Source organism: Neovison vison, chromosome 11, assembly GCF_020171115.1.
Source record: "Neovison vison isolate M4711 chromosome 11, ASM_NN_V1, whole genome shotgun sequence".
Taxonomy (NCBI): domain Eukaryota; kingdom Metazoa; phylum Chordata; class Mammalia; order Carnivora; family Mustelidae; genus Neogale; species Neogale vison.
Genome location: NC_058101.1, coordinates 50,563,292 through 50,586,427, shown reverse-complemented (window position 1 = coordinate 50,586,427; position 23,136 = coordinate 50,563,292). Strand labels below are relative to the sequence as shown.

Here is a 23,136-nt window from a genome sequence, read left to right as displayed (position 1 = left end):
ACTAAAGAAGGTCTGATATTTCCTTTCCCCAATACCCTTGCTGAGTCAGGAGTTTCCCTTCTGTGCTCCATGACATGCAGCATTTATTCTGATTGCATTGTTTTATAACTACTTTTTTATGTATCTTTTTTTTCTTTATAAGACAGAGGAACCCTTTGAGATGTTGATCTCATCCTACTTGTTTCCATATTTTTGGTGTCTTGGAAAAAAAAAACTTGATTGACTGAAAGAATAAATATTATATTCAATATAAAATTATAAAAATATCTAATAGAAATAAGATGATGTAGTGATCCTTCCAGAATCATTTCCAAGTTACTAAAGCACTCTGCTCCACAAGAAGTTTACAAAGGAGACCATATTTGAGATGCATTATCACATGCGTGACCTTGGGTAAATGACACAACCTCCCTAAGTCTCCTTTTCCCTCTGCTTTAAGATGAGTATAATAAGAGTATCTACCCTGTTGTTGAAAAGGGCAAAAGAGATATGCATATAAAGCTCTTAAAACAGTGCTTGGTAGCCAGTAAACATGAAGTAAATGTAAATTACTACTGTCTTATAAGCTTCAAAGTAGGAGTAAATTTACCCCATCTTTCATTCATGAAAGTTGTTCTTCATGGTGGTCAATGAAAAATTGTGTGAGGGAGGTGGTCTGTAGCTTTTCTGAACCTCAATGAAGTAACTCATAAGTATATTCATTAAAATTCTAATAAAGTCAATATTTATCAAGAAAAATAATGGAGTTCAAGGAACATAGAGTTCTACCATAAGCCAGAGGAAAACCAAAAAATCTGTTGACTCCATTCTCTCTTTGAATGATGGTTTTTTTTCTGTCTGTAGTTCATAGAAAAACAAAACTTTCCAGTTCTCTACTCTCTCTCCCTTTCTGCTGACACCTGTTAGGAATATTTTTGTCTTTTTAATTCTCAAACCAGAAAAGACTAACTGATATACGACAGACAGTGAGGTCAAATATAAAGAGACAGCTCGTTGGACCTGCACCTGTCAGTGACATGCTCAGTGTCAGGATACCTGTTCAGAATTCCTTTGGCACTTCATGGGCTATGGCCACCTACATGGCTGTGATCAACAGTCTTTCAAAGCATAGGTAGGACAGGGACAAAAATGGCTAATCTCTACCTCCTGTGCAGGGGTTTCAGGAAGATGACTTAGGAAGAGGGCAAAATAGGGTCTTGGAGAGAGTATGGACTTTGGAGGCAGATTGTTGGGTCTTCATCCTTTCTCTGTCGACTGTTCTCTTGCTCACCTTGAACACACTTAACTTTGAACTTTATTTTCTTTATCCATATAATGGACATAATAACATCAGTCTTGCAGGGTTTCTGTGAACAACATGGTGTTTAGCAATATATCATAGCTGTCCCTTTTTCTGTGCGCCTGGCAGTATCAGGTGCCATCTTTGTACTCTTCTGTTGTTCTCCTTGAATCTAAAAAGCCTTGAGAGATAATGCCTTGGCTACATACTATGATTCATTGTTGAGAGCCTGGAGATAAAAACAGTTTAGGGACACTGTTGTTATAGTAAGTGAATGTTTCTCTGCCTTCCTCCCTCCCTTACCCTCTCCCCCTGACTTCTTCCGAACTCCTCTTTCCCTCTTTGCTTCCTCTTTCCTTTATTCCCCCCCCCCACTGTCTCTTTTCTGTTTCTCTCTTTTATTATCTCAATGCAGCTGTCAAATAATGACTTGTGGTCAAAAACAAACAAACAAACAAAAAACTCATCTTCTTGCATATTACTGATGGCATCATCAGCACCTCTAGGAAGCAGCAGTTACTTTTTATCATCTGTCTCTAGGTATACATGTAATTTTGTAGTCAAAGTCTTTATTTCATCTATCATTATTGGTCTTGTATTCCTGAAGGCCAAGTCTGATGTAATCCTGTAATACTATCCAAAGTCTCTTTTGATGCAAGACCATAGGTTCAAGGGGAATAAGAGGATCTTGGCATAAGACTCAGCCACTCACTCCATCACACTGCATAGTGATCAGGCTAAGTTATCTTGTGTAAAATCTACTTCTAAATCCCAAGATATATCACTGTGCACTGTTTCGGGGTAGAGAAATAAAAAAGGTCCAAATTTCATGTAGACTCTTAGTTCGGAGAGAACCTTAGAAGGATTATAGTGCCAATAGATCTGTAAAGATCTTCGGTTCTCAACCCATCATTGGATCATACGAACAATTTCAGAGACACATGTCTTGTTAATGCTTAAGAGGATTAGAGGCAAGGATAGAAACAGAACTCATGGCCCCAAATGGTACCAGTGCTTGTAGCCTTGGGACAGGCCATTAAAATTGATGTGTGGGTAGAGTTCCCACACTGATATGGCTCATACTTTCTCTTACTTAACTAGCTAGTGAATTATTACCTTTCAAGTTTTGACTCAAATGCCTATTTCCCTGGAAAGCTGTACCTGAAGTTCCCAGGAGAGTTAAGTGACCCCATTTTTTTGTTCCTCTAATGTCTTTTTGTATTTCCAAATCAGTTTGTTTTGAGTCTGTCTTCCCAATGAGACCATCAACTCCCGAAGACGGAAATTACGTGTTGTTTGTTGCTGAATCACCACACCTAGCTTGGGGAATCTATACAGAGTCTACATAATTGCTGCTCAGTGAATATTTGTTGAGTGAACAATGAACAGACTGTGCATCTCAAATATTTGGACTGGATGTAGAGTCACAGTGCTCACTTATGAAGGGAAACTGTTCATGCTCCCTTCTACCCCTGCCACTGCTGATGAATGAAGCCCAGCCTAAATTCATGTCAAATGCTCTCCTGTCTTTGCAGGGCTGCATGATTGAGCTGCTCCTATTCCTTTCGGGCATATTGGAAGGTTCTTTATGCAATAATGTTGGAGTCCCTAAAATTTAGGAGGAGAGATATTTCATGGCCCTCATGCTGAGGTCTATAAAGAGTTTTATTTTCTGAATAAGTATTGATCGCAGCTTACAAAATACTGCAAACCTATATAATTAAAAAGAATGAGACCAGTCTTTGGTGGGCAGTGCATAGCTAAGTGTAAGAGAAGACAAATTCTTCAGGTGCCTGCGATTTTATAATTGTACTTGCTTGGGAAGCTTATTAAAGCTTTGCAGGTGCAATGTTTCATCACAGAGTAGTGAACCTTTGAAAGATATGCATAATAAACAGAGTTTGAAATATGTTTTTATTCCAGGCCATATGGTCCTGTCTGGAGCTTTCCTGGATCTTTGGGTCAGTTCATTGTTGAAAGATGGGCTTGCAAGGATCCACCTCTCAGAGCAGCTGTCAGAGCCCTATCAGAACGAATCTGCTTTTGCATGATTATTTATTTTATGTGGGTCTCTGAAATGAGCCCAGCCTTGCTCAGTAGCTGAAATGTGCTGAGCAAAGTCTCTTCCCTGAACAGCTTGTGGCCACATCACCAAGCAGTGTCCTTCCTTGTCCTTAAAAAGCAGACTAGCGAGACTTGTACAATAGGCCAGGACAGGCAGTCTGGGTGAGGTGTACCCACCTGGGCTTGAACTTGGTGCCAGCAATATGAACACTTACACGGTAGCATTTTAAAGAGATGCCATTGTTCTTTCTTCTCTATTACTTACTTTCCTGTATCTCCTGACTTTAGGCCGTAAAACTAAAAGTGGCCACTGTATGCAAACACTTGAAGTGTTTTTGTGGTGTTATTGTGGTGAGGATAATGCTAAGGCTTGCTTCCTCTTGTTTTGTCATTAGCAAAAGGTGGCATTGACTCCTCTGAAGATGGCTTTTTTGAGGGGTATTTAATATAATTTATTCAACATTTATTATATATGTATAAGAATTCCAGTAACTGATGAGAGATGGTTCTTGTGATGACACAAAAATATTCTAGAGTACAAAATGAGCAGTGATTTGATCAGAGTGAAAGAAGAACTTTCTTTTTATTTGGATAAGATGAATTTAGAGTTGAGTTTTGTTACTGTGACCAAGAAAATCTCGCCTTCTTGAGAGCTACCCTTTCTCTGTTCTTATACTGGTGACATTATATTCAGTATTCTATATTCATTTGTAGCCTTCATACATTTAAACAATATCCTATTAAACACCTACCCTTCACCAGGATAAGTTCCATGAGCTTAATGCCCTCATGGAGGTTAGAGTCTGGAGTAGAAGACAGAAAATGAACAAATAGTTAGTTTCATGTCTTATTGAGGTTACAACAGGGAAGTTAAGGGTGTTGAGTGAGTGTACAAATCAGAGAAAATATGAGGGGGCTTTTCTCTTCTACTTGACTACTTGACCTTGAGGGTAAGGTCTACATCAGAATTTCCTCTCCTCTATAAGAATGATTCTGCCTAAAACAATAACGTGCATTTAGTAGATGCTTAATAAAATATTTTGTGGCTGTAAGGGAGGAATTAAAGAAAGAACTAAGAAGGAAGTGTTAATATTAGTCTATATGTTCAAGATTTGGTTTAAAAAATTATTGTTATAAAGCTCTAAATCAGTTTCAGAACAAAAGTACACATGATTTATTTATTTGTGTCCTCACAGGCAGTTATACTACTTTTAATCAGCCATAATGCTTATTTTTCCACTTTTAAAACCATAGAACATAGAACTTAGTCTTTCACCTGTGTATGGAAAACCGGAACTCTGATAATTCTATTTGGAGCACCAGTCACTTTCTTTGAGGGCTATTCTTAGGTGGCTATAGTTATTAGAAATGGACTATTTTTATATAGAAATAGATCATTATTCTTTTTTTTAAGATTTTATTGATTTATTTGACAGAGATCACAAGTAGGCAGAGAGGCAGGCACAGAGAGAGAGAGGGAGAGAGCGAGAGGAGGAAGCAGGTTCCCTGCTGAGCAGAGAGCCCAATGTAGGACTCCATCCCAGGACCCTGGGATCATGACCAGAGCCAAAGGCAGAGGCTTTAACCCACTGAGCCACCCAGGTGCCCCAGTAGATTGATATTGTTATGTACTAAAAGAAAAATGATGTTATTCTAAAGCACATGCCTCAGGCCTACAGATAAGGTCATGAGGTGGGAGATGTTTTCTCCTAGGGCTCCACTCTGGTACCCTAGGGGATTTCTGGGACCAAAGGCCATCATTAAAGCTCCTACTATGTCCAGGAGAGTGGCGTGATATTGCTTAAGAAGGTTGAGAGCTCCAGAGTTCTCAAGAAGGGAAAACATTCTAGGGGACTATGCCAGACATGCAGCTAAGGGCCAAATAAAGAGTTCTTTGAGAAGTATTAGGAATTAGAGGTGAAGTGTGGTAGCAGCAGCTGAGATAGTGGAGAAGCTTTTGGGGAATGTCAGAGAGTAAGAGGATAATGGAAAGTGATGACGAATCTCAGGTCTGAGTGGATGGAGACTTGGAATCAACAGTTTGGGACTGGAAGCAGAGGCTGGATAGAAACAGTGTAGTAACAGAGATTCAGATGTTGGGTGTGGATTTGGAATCAATACCCATTGAATCTTGGTTGTTCAACCTGAAGATGCTATGATTCAAATATCCAGATGATAATAGTGAGGCTAGAGTCTTATTAAGATCCTGTTAAGATGACTCATTTCCCCCCTTCATTTGTTCATTTGTTCATTCATTCCTCCCTTCTTTCCTCTCTTCCTTCCATATATTGTCCCCCCCCTTCATTCCTTCAACAAGTGTTTATTTAGCATCCAATATGTGCTAAGTACTGTTCTCAGAATTGGGCATATTGAAAGTAATAGACATATGTCCCTTTTTCATGGCATTTTCAGTCTTCTGGGTAAGACAGACAATAAAAAATAAGTAAATACATGAATAAGACATTTTCACTTAATGATAAGGGACACAGAGAAAATAGTACAGGATGATATGAGAGATAATGCGTTGGTTGGGAATAAAACTTTAAGTTGGGGCATCAGACAAGATAGCTTATGGAGAGGAATTTAAATTAAGACCTATTGGCAATAAAGAGCCATAAAGTGAGGACCTAGACGAGTGATCCAAGCAGAATGAAAGTAAGGGTAAAGATCATGGAACGGAAAAGAGCTCAGCAAGTTTCAAGAGAAGAAGCCCAGTGTGTCTGGACAGTGGAGGTAGAAGACAGCAAGGAGAAGGCAGAAGGGAGCCAGGCAGAGGCCAGATCATAAAGAGACTTAAAGATCATATAAAGATGTCAAATTGTGCACTAAGTAAGATAGGAAACCATTGAGTGGAGGAGTTAAGCAGGGAAGGACATCAGTTAAATTGGTTTTTCAAAAATTTACACTTTCTGGCTACATTGTATGTAGGAGTTGTGGCAGGTGACTGATAAGGAAGCTACTGTGGCAGTGTAGAGGGATAGAGAGGTGGATGGAGGCACAGCCAGTTACAGATTGGCAGTTGGACAGCATACAGCAAAGGGAGAATCAAGGGTGACCTCTAGGTGCCTGGTGTCAAGAATTAGATAGATGGTGCCGTTTGCTAGGATTAGAAAATCTGGGTTGGCAGTAATTGTACTACTGGGTATTTACCCTAAGGATACAAACGTAGGGGTCCAAAGGGGCACGTGCACCTGAATGTGTATAGCAGCAATGTCTACAATAGCCAAACTATGGAAAGAACCTAGATGTCCATCAACAGATGAATGGACACACACACACACACACAGACACACGATGGAATACTATGCAGCCATCAAAAGAAATGAAATCTTGCCATTTGCGATGATGTGGATGGAACTAGAGGGTATTATGCTTAGCGAAATAAGTCAATCAGAGAAAGGCAATTATCATATGATCTCCCTGATAGGAGGAAGTTGAGAGGCAACATGGGGGATTTGGGGGGTAGCAAAGGAATAAATGAAACAAGATGGGATCGGCGGGGAGACAAACCAAGAGACTCTTAATCTCACAAACCAAACAGGGTTGCTGGGGAAAAGAGGTTAGGGAAAGGGTGGTTGGGTTATGGACATTGGGGAAGGTATGTGCTATGATGAGTGCTGTGAGGTGTAAACCTGGAAATTCACAGACCTGTACTCCTGGGGCTAAAAATACTTCATATGTTAAAAAAAAAAAAAAGAAAATCTGGTTGGGAAGGGGGGAGGGCATAGTTTTGAGGAATGAGTTAAAAATCAAGACTTCTATTTTATATGTATTAAATTGTGTATTTATTTAAATTGATTTAAAATCAGTTTTTAACATTTCAAAATTAAAACACATAAAAATAAAATATACCATTTTAACTATTTTCAGGTGTATAGGTGAGAGGCACTAAGTACATTCGTGTTGTGTAACCATCACCTGCATCCGTCTCTAGAACTTTTTCATCTTTCCCAAACTAAAACTGGGTCCATTAAACAATAATTCCCCATTGCCTCCTTCCCTCCATCCCTGGAAACAACTATTCTCCTTTGTCCCTGTGAATTTGACATTGTACGTACCTCATATAAATGGGATCATACAATATGTGTCTTCCATGTTTAGTTTATTTCACTTAGCGTAATGCCTTCAAAGTTCATCCATATTGTAGAATGTATCAAACTTTATTCTTTTTTTAATACCGAATAATATTCTATTGTAGGAGTATAGCACATTTTGTTTAACCATTCATCCAGTGATGGAGGTTTGGGTTATTTCCATCTTTTGGCTATTGTGAATAATGATGATTTGAACAATGATGTACAAATATATATGTTAACGTTTAAATGTCATTTTGAATGAAAGGGGAGAAGTCAATTAGTCAGTTATATAGAGATTTTGCAGGTAAGGGAGATGCAAGAGCTGGAGGTATAAATTTTAGAGTTACCATATGATATTTGACAAGAGGACCCATGGCCTAACTTGGGTCATGGCCCTCCATTCTCTTCAGAAGTTTAGTGAGTGAGGCTGAATCATGTGGCATAGTTTTTTTTTTTTTTTTTTTAAATGTATTTATTTGACAGACAGATCACAAGTGGGCGGAGAGGCAGACAGAGACAGAGAGAGGAGGAAGCAGGCTCCCTGCTGAGCAGAGAGCCTGATGCGGGGCTCCATCCCAGAACCCTGGGATCATGACCTGAGCTGAAGGCAGAGGCTTTAACCCACTGAGCCACCCAGGTGCCCCATAGTTTTTTATTTTATTTTATTTTTTCCCCAGGTCTTAGAGATAGGTTAGTCTAAAGCCCAGAATTAAAACAGGCTAAAAACCCATAATTTTTCTTAGAATAATCTTAGGATCTCTGAATTTATCCTTCTAATAGGATAAAAACCAATACCATTATATCATACCCTAGGAAATAGGACCAGAGCAGCAGGTAGCAGGAGAGGGTGCAACCTTCCCCACCGCCACCTGCTTCTGTCCTGGGCCTAAGTAAGTCAAGAAGCTCTGGGCCTGTTCTCAAATAGGATAAAGAGAGATTGAGAACAAAGTACATGCCTTGGCAAAGTGTGTTCCAAAGGGAAAGAATCCATGCTATCCTCATCACTCTAACTTCAGGAGTGCATGAAAGAGAGACCCCTACCTATGTAGGTCATAGCTTCATAACCTGATCCCCCAGCAAAACCCAGGTCAATTACTGTCCTCTAAATTGAGTGCTACTGTTTCTTACTGGGGGCAAGATTTTTGGTTTTGATCCTGAATCTTTCCTGTAGTAATAGAAGGGGATTTTGAAAGGGGTGGAGAGGACTTGAGAAATTTCCCTACATTGTAAGTACTAGATTTTTGCTGTTAGGGTATTGATGTTATAGGTGCTTATCCAGTTTATGCTCTCTATGGTCTGATTATGTTCCCATTGTGGCTTTGAGCCTTGTATGTCACCCACAGTCTTGGTTTACAATCTTTCCATTCCATTCTGATAGAAGGATTGTGGACTTTGGAGTTAGACTGCCTTAGTGTTCATTTCCAAATTCTCCCTCTTCAGCTGTGTGATTTTGGTGAAATTATGTCTACAGAAAGTGTCATCTATGGTTGTATCAGGTCAAGGATATAGAATATTTCTGGTCCTCCTGCTCAATTTCCCATTCCAGCTTATTTTTAAATATTTGACTACCATAAGGTTTGTGCCAATGTCTTGTTTTCTTAGTCTTCAAATTGTTTGACAACCACGATTTCAATTACCTCTTTTACTTGATGACTCCAAAATTCGCATTTCCATTTCAGACTTTACTCTGACTTTTTTCAATTTTTCATTTGGAGATTAAAAAAAAAAAAAGAAAGAAAGAAAAGAAAGAAAGAAAAAAGAAACCTAAAGTCATCATAACCAAAGCTTGATTCATTATCTTCTCTGCCTTTCCTCCAAAACTTGTCTATGCCCAGTATACCTGAACTCAGAGACTGATAATGATATCCATTAAATCGTGTTATCTTTGCTACCTTATCTCCTTCCCCACTGAGCTCCAGTGAATTGTTCAATCCAGTTGATTTTATCTGAATATCTATTTAATCCATCTAATTCTCTCTTGTCTTCCCTCACACCACCTCAGACCAAGCTCCCATCATCTCCCTCATGCTTTACTGCAATCACTCTTAAATACTCTCTTGGATTCCATTCTTGCTACACTCAAATTTATTCTCCACAGAGGTCACAGTCTTCTAAAAATGCAAATTAGCTAAAGTCACTTCCTTGCTTAAACTCCCTCAATGACTTTTAATGTGGTTGGGATAAAGATCAAAATCCTTGAAATCTTTATAAGGAACTACATGTCCCCTGCCTTATGGCTCTCTCTCCTCTCTCTCCATTATTTTTTTTCCCTTCAGCTTTTTTGAGATATAATTAAAATATAATAGGGTGTAAGTTTAAGGTAAACAGTGAGTTGATTTGATACATTTGTATATTGTGAAATGATTCCCCTTGTAACATTAGCTAACACCCTCCGTCACCTCACATAGCTGTTTATTTTTTTGTGGTGAGACAATTTAAAATCTACTCTCTTAGCAACTTTCAAGTCCATAATATAGTATAATTGTCTAACTATAAATACCACATAGTACATTAGATCCCCCCAATTATTCATCTTATAACTGAAAGTTTGTGCCCGTTGAGTAATCTCTCCCCAGCCCTTGGTAACCACTGTTCTATTCTCTATTTCTATGAATTCTTGATAAGTCTGATAAGTCTCTATGATCCATTGAACCGCCTTCCGGGAGTTCCTTAAATATGCTGTGAACTTTCCCATGTCTGATCTTGCACATATGTGGTTCATTTTTCTTGGGTTTCTCTTGTCCTTGTTCATCTAGTGAAGTGGACACCTATCATGTTTTCTGGCTGCCTCGCACCTGTTGAACACCCTGGCTACATCTGAGAGTTTTGTCTGGCCCAGGTAAAGAACGATATTCTCCACGTTTTGTCAGGGCAGGGCACACACATGTGATCTAGTCTCTGCCCATCAGACTTATCCACATGAGAAGATAACATGAAAGTGAACAGCTTGAGGCAGGCAGAACCTATCGTGCTGGTGAGCAAAGCAGCATGGGTATCCCCCTTTTGAGAATGACTGGTTATAAGGTATAGCTTCTGGTGCAGAAGTAGTGGCTGGTCTGCTTGCAGGAAGTTAGTTCTTGGACACAGTACGCTGCAGGACTTCGTGCCCATTGCGTCAGTAGCCATTAAGGAAGTCTCTTCCTTCCACCAGTTCTGTGTTGTGTTTTTGGCTGGTCCTGAAAGCTTTGTTTGAGTCTGCTTTTCCAACTTGACCCTTCTATGCTTCATCAGGCAAGGTCAGTTTCTGTCACTGACAGTTATGAGAGAACCCTGGCTGATGGCAGTAGATAACCCCCATGAATGCTGAGCTCTCAGCTCTAGTTTGCTCCAGGAGATGGCTCCATTCCCCTTCTTCTCCCACCCTTGCTGACGGAGCTAGATCTTCCCACTACAGGGGTCAGGACTCCGTGGAGTATTGTGGCTCAGCATGCAGCCTCTGGTTATCTCTCTTGGATTCCGACTCCAACTCTTTTTGCCTTACTTGCTGTATGAATCTTGTAAATCTTACCTCACCTCTCCATGCATCAATTCCCTTATCTGTAAAATGGGGACAATAATAGTATCTATCTCATAGGTTTATGGTAAAGAGGAAATGAGTTCAGCATACACAAAATGCTGGAATCAGTACCTAAATGCTCAATAAATGTGAGCTGATACGTTGTTCTTTCTCACAGTTCTCATGTCTTTCCTTCCATAATACTCTTCACAGATTGTAATTAAAGGCTCACGGGGTGGTAATTGGATTAAGATATGTCTTCCACATGCGCTGTTAAGCTCTATAAAAAGAGGGGTTGTTTATTTTGCTCTCCATTATATTCCCAATTGCTAGCACAATATGTATTTATTTAATAAGTGTGGGGTGGCTGTTGTAGGATCCTGGAAACACTGAGCGATGTGGTCCCCACCTCCCAGCACACTGAGGCCGGGAGGCTTTTGCAGCATCCAGTGTTCCCGGCAATCTGCCCCCCTCCCCCAAGGTCCTTGTCTTTAGTGATTTATTTTTTGTGACCCCCAACTGACCCTTTCCCACAGAGCACAAACCCTGGCCCAGATGCTGCTCTTTCCCTTGATGCCCTGATTTCTCTGGTTCTCAGCACTGAACATTTTTTGCTGACTCTACACCCTCTGAAAGCTGAAGCCAGATGGGAGGCAGAGATAAAACAGGTTTCAATCATCGCCCTTCCAGAGAGAAGAAACAACCATACCATACCAACAAGTAGAATGTGTTGAGTGTTTACTATAAACTTAGTATTATTCACAGGTTTATATGTATTAATTTATTTAATACCGTAATCCTCATAAAAAGATTTTGTTGGCCCCATTTTACAGAAGGGGAAAGTCCTGGAAGGAAAATAAGAAGGGGAGGAAGGAAGAGGGAAAAGGAGAAGGAAGGAAGGTTTTTTGGTAGAAGAGAGTTTCTTCTTTTTTTTTTTTTTTGAGAGAGACTGAGTGGAGGTGGGGCAGAGGGAGAATCAGGCTCCTACTGAGCAGGGAGCCAGATGCAGGGCTCAATTCCAGTCCCAGGACCCTGGGATCATGACCTGAGCTGAAGGCAGATGCCTAACCGACTGAGCCACCAGGCATACCTAAAAGAGAGTTTCACTTGCTCAGAACTTTGGGTTTCATAAGAACTTATCTATTTCACAGAGGTAACTGTGAAAGTAATACTGATGGAGACATTATAGAAGGTGACACTGAATGGATACCTATCCTCAGACCAGTTTTATAGCTGAATAAAAATATATTTTTTAATACCTTTCAACTACTTGCTGTTTGTGGGCTTTTTTCTCCCGAATCTAATGTAAGTAACAGGAACAATACAGATAATTAAGAAATCCTTACAGTGTATTTCTGGTTAATTGGCATTTTCCTATAAAATATTTAAAACTTAGCTTTTGGTTTTCAGGTTCTTTTTTCAGAGAGTCATAGGTTTTGGTACTAGGAGTTCCTATGTGCAGGTGGGACCTCCTGTGTTGGGATTATTTGGGCCTTTTCACAGATGCTGTCTAGCCATTGATACTCAGCTAGAGTTAGGGTGGGGGGCTTAGTGTGCATTTTCTATGTTTAGAACTTCCTGGTGTTGTTCTACCTTATTTTATTTATTTATTTTTTTTTTCCGAAGAAAGGGAAAGACAGTGAGCCAGTTCCCTTGAAGGCACTCTTATCCTGCTAAAGCTGTCCTCCAGTTATGGGGCTCTGTGCAATTCATCCAAGCTCAGAGAAACACATTTGCAAGGTTGGTGGGGGCAATTGCCAGAAAATCTGCTTCAAACTGTGTCCTGGGAAGGATTTCTCTCTCTTTGGCCTTGAGAAAAGGTTCTCACAAGCTCTCAGCAAGATCAGGTGGGTGGTTTGGGACTTGGAGCCCCGTTGGCAACTACTCTACAAAGAGTATGGTACATGATCTGGTGCTGCTGTAACAAATTACTATAAACGTGCCTTAAAACAACATTTATTCTCTCACAGTCCTGGAGGCCAGAATTCTAAAATTAAGGTGCCAATAGGATTGGCTCCTTCTGGAGGCTCTGAGAGAGAATCTGTGCCATGCTTGCCCACCAACTTCCAGTGACTGTCTTGGCATTCCTTGGTTTCCAGACTTATCACTCTAATCTCTGCCTGTTTCTTCACATTACCTTCTTCCCTGTGTGTCTTCTCCCCTTCTCTTCTAAGGACATTGGTCATTGCATTTTGGACTCAACATTATCTAGGATGATCTCATCATGAGATCCTTTTCTTTTTTTTTTAAAGTTTTATTTATTTAACTAATCTCCACATTCAATGTGGGGCTCCAACTCATGACCTGGAGATCAAGAGTTGCATGCTTTTCTGACTGAGGCAACCAGGCACCCCTCTCATCTCGAGATCATTTTTAACTACATTTACAACGTCCCTTTTTCCAAGTAAGGTCACATTCATGGGTTCTGTATGGATAGATCTTCCTGGGGAGACACCAGTCAACCAGTTACACATGGTGAATTGGGAAGGTGTCTCATGATCCACTGGACTAAGGTGAGGCTTTGATTAAGTGGTGATGGTAGGCACACTTGAACTTGCAGGATTCCCACCATGATCTCTCAGTGGTCTCCTATTTCTGAAAAGTAGGGTGGCCTGGCCTTCACACTGTGGTGTCTTTCGGCATAGGGCATCTCCAGCTATGAGTGTTGAGGGGCTGAGGGAGTCATCTACATTTATAACCTTGAGAGGGATACTTCTGTTCAAAAAATTGTAGTGGACTATTAGAGCTTATTCTAGGCTTAGTAGTCTCAAACTGGACTGTTTAAGAAAGTGTAACAATCACTCAGGTTGTTTATTAAAACAGAAATTCTCAGATCTCACCCTAGTTTGCTAAGAGCTTCCATAAGAAAATGCCACCAACTAAATGGCTTAAACAACAGTGATTTTTTTTCTTGCAGGTCTCTAGAAGCTGGAAGTGTAGGATTGAGGTGTCAGCAAGTTTGATTTCTCCTAAGCTTTCTCCTTTTGGCTTTCAGATAACCAGTTTCTCACTGTGTCCTCATTGGTCTTTCTCTGTTCATACATACCTCTGGTGACTTCTCTCTTCTTAGAAGGACACCAGTCCCATTGGATTAGGGCCCACCCTAACAACTTCATTTTACCATAATCACCTATTTATTTATTTATATTTTCCAGTGTTCCAATATTCATTGTTTATGCACCACACCCAGTGTACCATGCAGTACATGCCCTCCTTAATACCCACCACCAGGCTCACCCCATCTCCCACCTTCTCCCCTCCAAAACCCTTAGTTTGTTTCTCAGAGTCCACTGTCTCTCATGGTTTGTCTCCCCCTCCAATTTAACTTAATCACCTCTTTAAAATCTTTATGTCCACATAAGGTCATATGCTGAGGTACTAGGAGCTGGGGCTTCAACAATATGGATGTTGGGGCTATAATTAGCTGTATTTATTGGGGCTATATGAGCTATAATTAGCTCATAACACTACCCAAGAGATCTGATTTTAGTAGGTCTGTTGTGGGGTTAACGCATTTTTTTTTTTAGCTATGCCCTAGGTAATTCCAAGTGGTTCAGGTGGTCAGAGTCAGCACTGAGAAACAATGCCCTGCTGGATTAGTAATTATACTGATGATTGCTTTGACTCCATATTTTTTCATCAGCCCAGTTCTTCTATGTGCTACATATTCAGCAATAAGTTAATGTAAATATAAAATACTTCATGACCCTTTACAGACACTCCTCAAGATTGCTCTGCAACTTCTGTCTTTGTCTTTGATCTGTTCCCATTCTATGTCAGAGACTTCGAATCTGAGCTTGTTTTGCGTCCTGCCTTTTGGACTTGTTATGATATTGACTTAGCCACATACTACTTAAGGTTTTTGATTCAGACCTATGCTATTAGTGTTTTCCATATCTGGGATCAGATTTGCTGCCCCAAGTAAATCCCAGGATGTACCTGTTCAACTAACATCTTAAAAGTTTAAGAGCTTGGAAACCTGAAATTCAGGGTTGTAGGGGTCTCTGAACTGTTTCCTGGGATGCAGGAAAGCAGGAAGCCGCAGTGACCTTGGGATGTCACCCTGGAGAAAGAAAGGAGTTTCTTAACTAATGTAAGGAGCCCTGTTCTCAGATTTATACAGTCGATCTATGCCTCTCCCTTTGTCTTTACACTTTCTTAGACTTAAGTTTGTCCTTCTGACTCCTCTTCCCCTTTTACATTATCCCAGATACTCATTTAAACCCAGTTTTGATTTCATCAAAGTATCTGGATTGGTGGAGAGAGGGCACATCAAAATATATTTTTACTTTGGGTTCTGTATTCTCCTCAGGGCTGGCCAGAGAAGAAAAGGACATGGTGAGATATTGTGGTGGGGTCCATGCTATCTCATTTAATCTTTATAGCAGCCCTAGGAATAGATATTCGTGTCTATATTGTACTCATGAGAAACTGGAGGCCCCCTCTGCATCTCAGATTCAAACCCAAGTGTTAGTTTCCTTACTCAAATTTGCCACATCATTTTTTATGGGTTCCTGAACCTTGAAGATATTTCAAGTTTGTCTCTACAATATAAACATAGTGACATGGATATTTTATAGTCTGTCTGACAGTTCTAATAACTGATTTCTTTGTGGGTCTGTTTCTGTTGTCTGTTGATTTTGCTGATTTTCTAATTGTCATTGTTTTTCCATGCCTTTCTGGTTATTTTTGTTTTATTTCGTTTTTTAAAGATTTTATTTATTTATTTATTTATTTATTTTGAGAGAAAGAGAGAGACAGAGAGTGAAAGAATGGGATAGTGGGGGAGGCAAAGGCAGAGGAAGAAGGAGAAGTAGACTTCCCACCCAGTGTGGAGCCTGATCAGGCTCATTCCTTGGACAGTGAGATCATAACCTGAGCTGACGTCAGACTCTTAACTGACTGAGCCACCTAGGTACCCCTGTTTCTGTTGTCTGTTGATTTTGTTGGTTTTCCAGTTGTCATTGTTTTCCCATGTCTTTCTGGTTGTATTGGATAATGAGCTGATGATTATACTTAAAAATATTTGTGCTAATGTTTGAAGGTTTAGAATATGGGTATTTCTTTTCAGAAAGTATTTAACTGTGCGTCTTCCAGGCACCTGGGTGACCCCAGACCACCTCTATCCGACTTCTGGACTTTACATTTTCTGAACCCTCAGATGGCTTGAGACTTTCAGTGACTTCTTTTCTTCTGGCTCACCCTTCCCCTGAGGGATTAGTCTTTGGAGATCTTAGTTTTATCTGTGTGGGTTCTCAGATTTTCTGTTATGTATCTCTGGGCTTTGACACTTAGCCTCACACCCCGGGAAATAGGAAAAGATTTGGATTTCCTAAGGCGGGAAAACTCCATGAAGTGAAAGTAGCTGCCATGCCTAGCAATCTTTATTTCTTCATTTTGCTTTGGCCTAGTAATTCCCTATGAAATTGTCAGCTTTTCATTGTTTTGAAGGTCTGCTTTTAAAATTCTATGCATCATGCTTACTTGTTTTCATTTAGAGGGCTTGCTCAAATAATGTCATCTGCCATTACCAGAGAATAGAAATCTAGGTGCTTCTATTTTTTCTTCTCACTCCTTCTTGGGGTTTTCTCTCCATCATTTTTCTACTGTGGGACTGCTGCCTAGAACACTGTTTGGAACCTTTCCACTGGTTCTCACCACAGCAGCTTAGGTCTGTAGATGAGTCATTTGTTTGATAGTTGAACTATTTTGCCATAGTCATGGATGTCTTATATAGTCCTAGGTAATTCTGAAAACAAAGGCTATCTCTGTTTATAAACTGTTGGGAAATAAATCCCAGTGAAGCCAAGTACCCAATTTTTAGCCTTTTGTAATGTGACAAACACTGGCAAAACATGGCACTTCATAAAGCAATAATACGAGAAGATTCTGCTCAGCATCATGAAATAATGAGCTTTTAAAATAGGTGTATATCTCTGTGTATGTGTACATGTGTGTGTAGTAAAGAATTGGGTTTTGTCCAAATAACAACTTGGTCTTTGTCCTCAGCTTTTGGGAGGAAAATCTATGTCATACCTGAAGGAATGTTCTTGTTAAGGGTGGGGGCTAATAACATCAGAAAGACCAACAATATGATTGAAGGTGGGGTTTGAGGTAACATGGTATCACTTGGCTTGGAGTCTGAGTTCATCCACATGGACAACCAAGTAATCCATCATGCCAGTGTAAGGAAGTCACCATAAAAACTCTGGACACTGAAGCTCAGGTAAACTTCTCTGCTTGGCAGTGCTCTGTGCATATTGCCACATGTCCTTCCCAGGATTCCTCGGCGAGGCGATGATGGAAGCTTCATGTTTGGAGTGCCCCTCCCCACCCCCCACCATCTCTGACCTAGCATCTCTTCCTTTGGCTGATGTAAACTTGTAACCTTCGCCATAATAAGCCACAACTGTGAGTATAGTGGGTTTCAGAGAGGTTTGCGAGTTCTTCTAGTGAATTATTGAAACTGAAGATGGTTTGGGGACCCCCATGACCTTGTAGTTTTGCCAGAAATGAGGGTGGTCTGATGAAAGGCTATTCCCTCAACCTTCTCAGTTTGGCTAAAACTGGGCAGTGTGTGTGTGTGTGTGTGTGTGTGTGTGTGTGTAGAACAACTCTGGCATAGGGTTCTTCTAATTAGAACAGACTTTACTGTATTAGCAAGTCTTAGACATTTTTGCCTTGCATCTTTTATGCAACATGCCGACTGTGAGGCTTTTCCCACTGGCCTTTGTGTCCCAAACCAAACTCTGGCTCTGTATGTTTGTAATTTTTATCCCAGTGTGTTTTGTACCCACCCATAGTCCCTGCCAGTCTGTGTATACTTCGCCTGCTACTCTGGTTCAAGATAGAAAGTGAACACGCAGAAGTTATTTTTCCCTTCTCAGATGTGGGACCTCGTCAATCACATTGACAAGAAATGTGATGATGGTCTCTTTCTGTTCTTGAGGAGATTGGAAGAGGAGAGGCATGTAGGCTCTAGCATGGTTTTGTCATTTTTCCCTGTGGTACACAACAAGAAGGATTCCAGCCGGCCAGCTCCTCAGCCCTAACCACGTAATTCTCTATTTGAATGTTCCTGCAATGAAAACGCAGAGACACCCACAGTGTCACTGGGGCAGTTTAGTACCTGCCGCTGAACTCCTGGCAGTTAACAATGAACTTGTCAGCGTCTCCCTTTTGTTCCCTTGCAAGCAGGCTAGGCATCATTTTTATCCCCTGGTTGAGCATATGAATCAATCCTTTGTGCGTGTTCCGTGGTACTGTGCATGTTTGCAGAAGCTGTCTGGCTTTCTACCTGGCAGGCTTTTGTGTTGGGCAGTAGTTCTGCAAATGAGAAAAAAAAAACTATGCAAGATTCTCCCATGTCTCCACACTGAATTCTAAGGCAGTCAAAGGAGATAGTTGTTTTCTGACCTGGTACTTGGTTTTGGTTATTTTAATTCTGAGATATATGCCATGTCAAACTTAAGTTAGTTATAAAATTATTTTTAAGAATTGGTATTTTGCGGGGCGCCTGGGTGGCTCAGAGGGTTAAGTCTCTGCCTTCGGCTCAGGTCATGATCTCAGGGTCCTGGGATTGAGCCCCACATAAGGCTTTCTGCTCAGCAGGGAGTCTGCTTCCTCCTCTCTGCCTGTCTCTGCCTACTTGTGATCTCTGTCTGTCAAATAAATAAGTAAAATCTAAAAAAAAAAAAAAAAAAGAAAGAATTGGTATTTTGCAATTGTGTTGACAGAGAGGGGAGGAGACACAAATGGAAATGTGGACCAGGAGAAGAAGGAGTATCTATACATGGTTTAATTCCTACAAAGCTTGATGTGCTCGAATGTTATATATGTTTCATTTTCCAATCATACTTTATTTAAAAAGAGCCAATCTAGTTTGGCTGAATTCCTGCCTTGAGGCCATTCATAAGGCACTCTCTAAGTACAGCGTTTTGCATGCCTCCATGCACAAAGGTAGAGGGATTAGGCATCAATTAACTGCTCAGGAAACTTTTGTCTATGGAGTATCAGTAGTTAAATAAATAAATAAATAAATAAATAAATTCCAAAATGATTCAGAATGTACACATGTGTCATGGTTTATGGATATAGTTCCTCTAAGAGATCGCAAAAGTACAGATGTACAAAGAAAAAGGTAGAGTGGATCTTGCTTTGCTAATACTAGAGGAATCATTGTGGTTGAGAGCGACCCCTAATACTGTTAAAATTTAGTATATCATACGAAGGCTCATTTTCACCCAATTTTTTTAGGAGTATGTCTATCTTATAAGGGAAACTTGTCTTTTTATTTAATTTCTGTATTGGGAAATAGATTTTAGTGCATCCCATATGCATAAGAGTTTACTTATTCTGGTTTTAAAAGAAATGTTCAATGCAACAATTCATGCAACCCCAGAGGTTTTTCTTTCTTCCCCCCACCAACTTGAAATATTAAATTAAAATACTAATTAATAAATATGAATGCAAAAGTAATATTAGTAAAATGCTTAAAATACTAAAAAATGAGTTAAATTTCCTACCATAATAGAAATCAGTGTAAAGCCACTTAGAAAATTCTCCACATTTTGACATCTTACTATAGGAGTCCCTGGATGGGATTTAGGGTATCCACAGTTCCATCCATGTCATTAAATGGTAAGATTGCATTTTTTTGGTGGCTGTGTAATATTCCAGTGTGTGTGTGTGTGTGTGTGTGTGAGTGTGTGTATGTGTATATACCATGTTTTTTTTTTTATCCATTCATCTGTTGGTGGACATCTGGGCTCTTTCCATAGTTAGGCTATTGTGGACGTTGCAACTATGAATATTGGGGTACATGTGCCCCTTCTTTTCACTACATCTGTATCTTTGGAGTAAATACCCAGTAGTACAATTGCCAGGTCATAGGGAAAGCCTGTTTTTCACTTTTTGAGGAACCTCCATACTGTTTTCCAGAGTGGCTGCACAAGCTTGCATTCCCACCAGCAGTGTAAAAAGATTCCCCTTTCTCTGTATCCTGGTCAGCATTTGTTGTTTCCTGTCTTGTTAATTTTAGCCATTTTGACTGGTGTAGTGTAGTAGTTTTGTGGTTTTGATTTGTGTTTCCCTGATGCCTAGTGATGTTGAACAATTTTCTATGCTTCTGTTGGCCATTTGTATGACTTCTTTGGAGAAATATCTTTTCATGTTTTCTGCCCATTTCTTGACGGGATTATTTGTTTTTTTTGGGTGTGGAGTTTGATAAATTCTTTGTAGATCTTGGATACTAGCCTGATAAGACATTTACAAATAACTTCTCCATTTCTGTAGGTTGTCTTTTGGTTTTGTGGACTATTTCCTTTGATGTGCAAAAACTTTTTATCTAGATGAAGTCCCAAAACTTCATTTTTGCTTTTGTCTCCATTGCCTTTTGTCTCCCTTGGAGACCTGTTTAGCAAGAAGGTGCTGCAGCTGAGGTCACAGAGGTTGCTGTCTATGTTCTCCCCGAGGATTTTGATGGATTCCTGTCTCACATTTAGTTCTTTCATCTATTTTGAGCGTCTTTTTTTGTATGGTTCAAAAAATGGTCCAGTTTCATTCTTCTGCATGTGGCTATCCAATTTTCCCAACACCATTTGTTAAAGAGGTTGTTTTTTTTCCCATTGGATATTCTTTCGTGTGTTGTCAAAGATTAGTTGACTATAGAGTTGAGTGTCCATTTCTAGGTTCTCTAGTCTGTTCCATTGATCTATGTGTCTGTTTTTGTGCTGGTACCATACTGTCTTGATGATTACAGCTTTGTAATATAGCTTGAAGTCCAGAACTGTGATGCCACCAACTTTGGCTTTCTTTTTCAACATTCCTCTGGCTATTTGGGATCTTTTCTTACAAATTTTAGGATTAATTGTTCTAGACCTGTGAAAAAAGTTGATGGTGTTTTGAGAGGGATTGCTTTGAATATATTGATTGCTCTAGGTAACATAGCATTTTCACAATATTTGTTTTCCCAATCCATGAATATGGAGTGTTTTTCTATCTCTTTGTGTCTTCCTCAATTTTTTTCACGAGTGTTCTATAGTTTTCAGAGTACAAATCCTTTTCCTCTTTGGTGAGGTTTATTCCTAGTATCTTATGGTTTTTGCTGCAATTCTAATTGGGATAGATACCTTAGTTTTTCTTTCTCCTGTTTCATTCATTATTAGTGTATGTAATGAAACTGATTTCTGTGCTTTGATTTTATATCCTGCCACATTGCTGAATTCCTGTACGAGATCCGGCAATTTTGGGGTGGAGCCTTTTGTGTTTTCCACACAGCATATCACGTCATCTGTGGAGAGTGAGAGCTGAGCAGTGTCTTTAATGAATATAATTCTAGGTACTAGGGAGAAACTCTGTGTGTGTATGTGTTTCTTTGTGTATGAAAAGTAGTAGATATTGAAAAAGACATTTATTGAGTAAATGAATGGATGAATAAAATATTCATCAAAATGAATGAATAACCAAATAATTAGAATGATATGTAATTTAACTTCTTAAATGGAACCCCTACTTGGTTAAAAGAGAAAATTGGAAAAGAGAATTGAGAGGTTTTTTTTTTTCCTGTGATCCTCTGCAAGAGAAAGATCTAGTTGTCAGCAATTTTGTATGTTCACGAAAAACTTCCAAAGATATAATTTTTCTCCTTTTTTTTCTTTCCTTTTCTCTCATTTTTTTTAAATTAGCTATCCAGCTTGATAAAGTCAATTGCAAAATATATTGTGTATGGTCTCTTCTGGATAATTTTGAGTGGATCCAAGGGTATAGCAGCCGTTTGGTGTCTTCCATGTTAATTTTGAGGATCCTGCTAGACCTCGAGTGCCTTACACATCTGCCAAGGAGTATGCCAAGATCATCCAAAACAATGGACTAGAGGGAACATCCATAAAAGATGGCTGACCCACATCTCCTGGAGAAGAGGACTCTGGTTTTGGAAAAGAAGTCCGCTTTGGTGATCTTTTAGACAATCTCAAATTGCCTTTGTAATCATCTCCTACCAGCTGATCCGTAATTATGAAGTCTGAATATGGAATGCCTGGGGATGTATTTAATGATAGCCTTTACTCTATTTGCATTTGGATCAATGAGGCTTTTAAAAAAAACCAGAATAAAAAAACCACTGAAATTGATTTTTATATTAAGAAATCAGATAGACTTGAAAACTTCAATTTAAATCCTTAGAATTTTTCTAGAAAAAAATAATGCAAAATTCATAAATATAGTGTGTTCATGATTTGCAGCTCTAATAGCAAGATCACATATAAGAATGCTTATTTATGAGCCTAGCTTTTCTGGTTATGTCAGCTTTGTTTGTTTTGTAGATCCATTTTCATGTGGTCCAAAATTCTTCTACTGTTTAATCTAGTATAAAAAATCAAAATTAAAAGTTAGTCACATTATATAGTTATGCATTCTATTCAACAAAAGGATTAATTGATGGCACATTTAATAAAATGGATTTGTTGATGTATTTGGCACATATTTTCTCTATGCATGAGCAAGTATATCTTTTTCTTGCCTGATGAATTATTTTTGAAAAATAATATATTAATAAAACAAATTAGACTCTGAGTGAAAGAAAAAGTATTTGAGTGGATGTTTAGCAAAAACAGGATTCCTACTCCAGAGTGACACTAAATGAAAGGCAAAATAATAAGTAGGGCATGGTCTCTACTTTTGTGTATTTTTTTAAAGTTTAAGATCTATAACAACATTGATGACTCCCAGGAAATACATTCATAGCTTGAAAGACCTACATGAGTGTGAGATGTCTGCACATATCTGAGATGTATGTGGGGTTGGATAGGAGTTGAATATTTTATTGAGCTTCCTCAGTTGGGGTCAGTAGTAGATGTAGGGTTTCCTCTGGATGTAATGTGTCTACACCAGAAAACCTTTCACAATCATATTTGGACCCTTACCTCCATATTGGAGTAGCATTTACTCAACATTCATTTGTGTATCATTTGTGAACCTAAGAGATAAATATTATCACCCCCATTTTGCATAATGAGAAACTGAGGACGCACTGATGTGAATTTTCCTCAGGACATATAGTCGGTACTTGTTTCCCAAACCCAGAATTTCTTTGGCATCAGCTCTGTGCTCTAACACACTGTAGGTCCAGATATGTGTAGACATCTTTTCTCCTTCTTTTGAATACAAGAGCAAAAGAACAACAGCAAAAGTGTGGGGTTGCCTTAATCAGGAGGAAGTGGGGA

General features: G+C 39.4%; 1 protein-coding gene across 1 annotated transcript in view; it reads left to right on the top strand.

Annotated features, from left to right (window-relative positions):
* The window catches only part of LOC122890152 (cytosolic beta-glucosidase-like), a 74,729-nt gene extending 52,181 nt beyond the window's left edge, over window positions 1-22,548 (top strand). Inside the window, 2 exon segments of the mRNA XM_044225898.1 lie at window positions 21,601-21,684; window positions 21,687-22,548. Coding sequence (XP_044081833.1) covers window positions 21,601-21,684; window positions 21,687-21,814 — 212 coding nt within the window. The 3' untranslated portion in view covers window positions 21,815-22,548.
* Window positions 22,549-23,136: the final 588 nt, after the last annotated feature.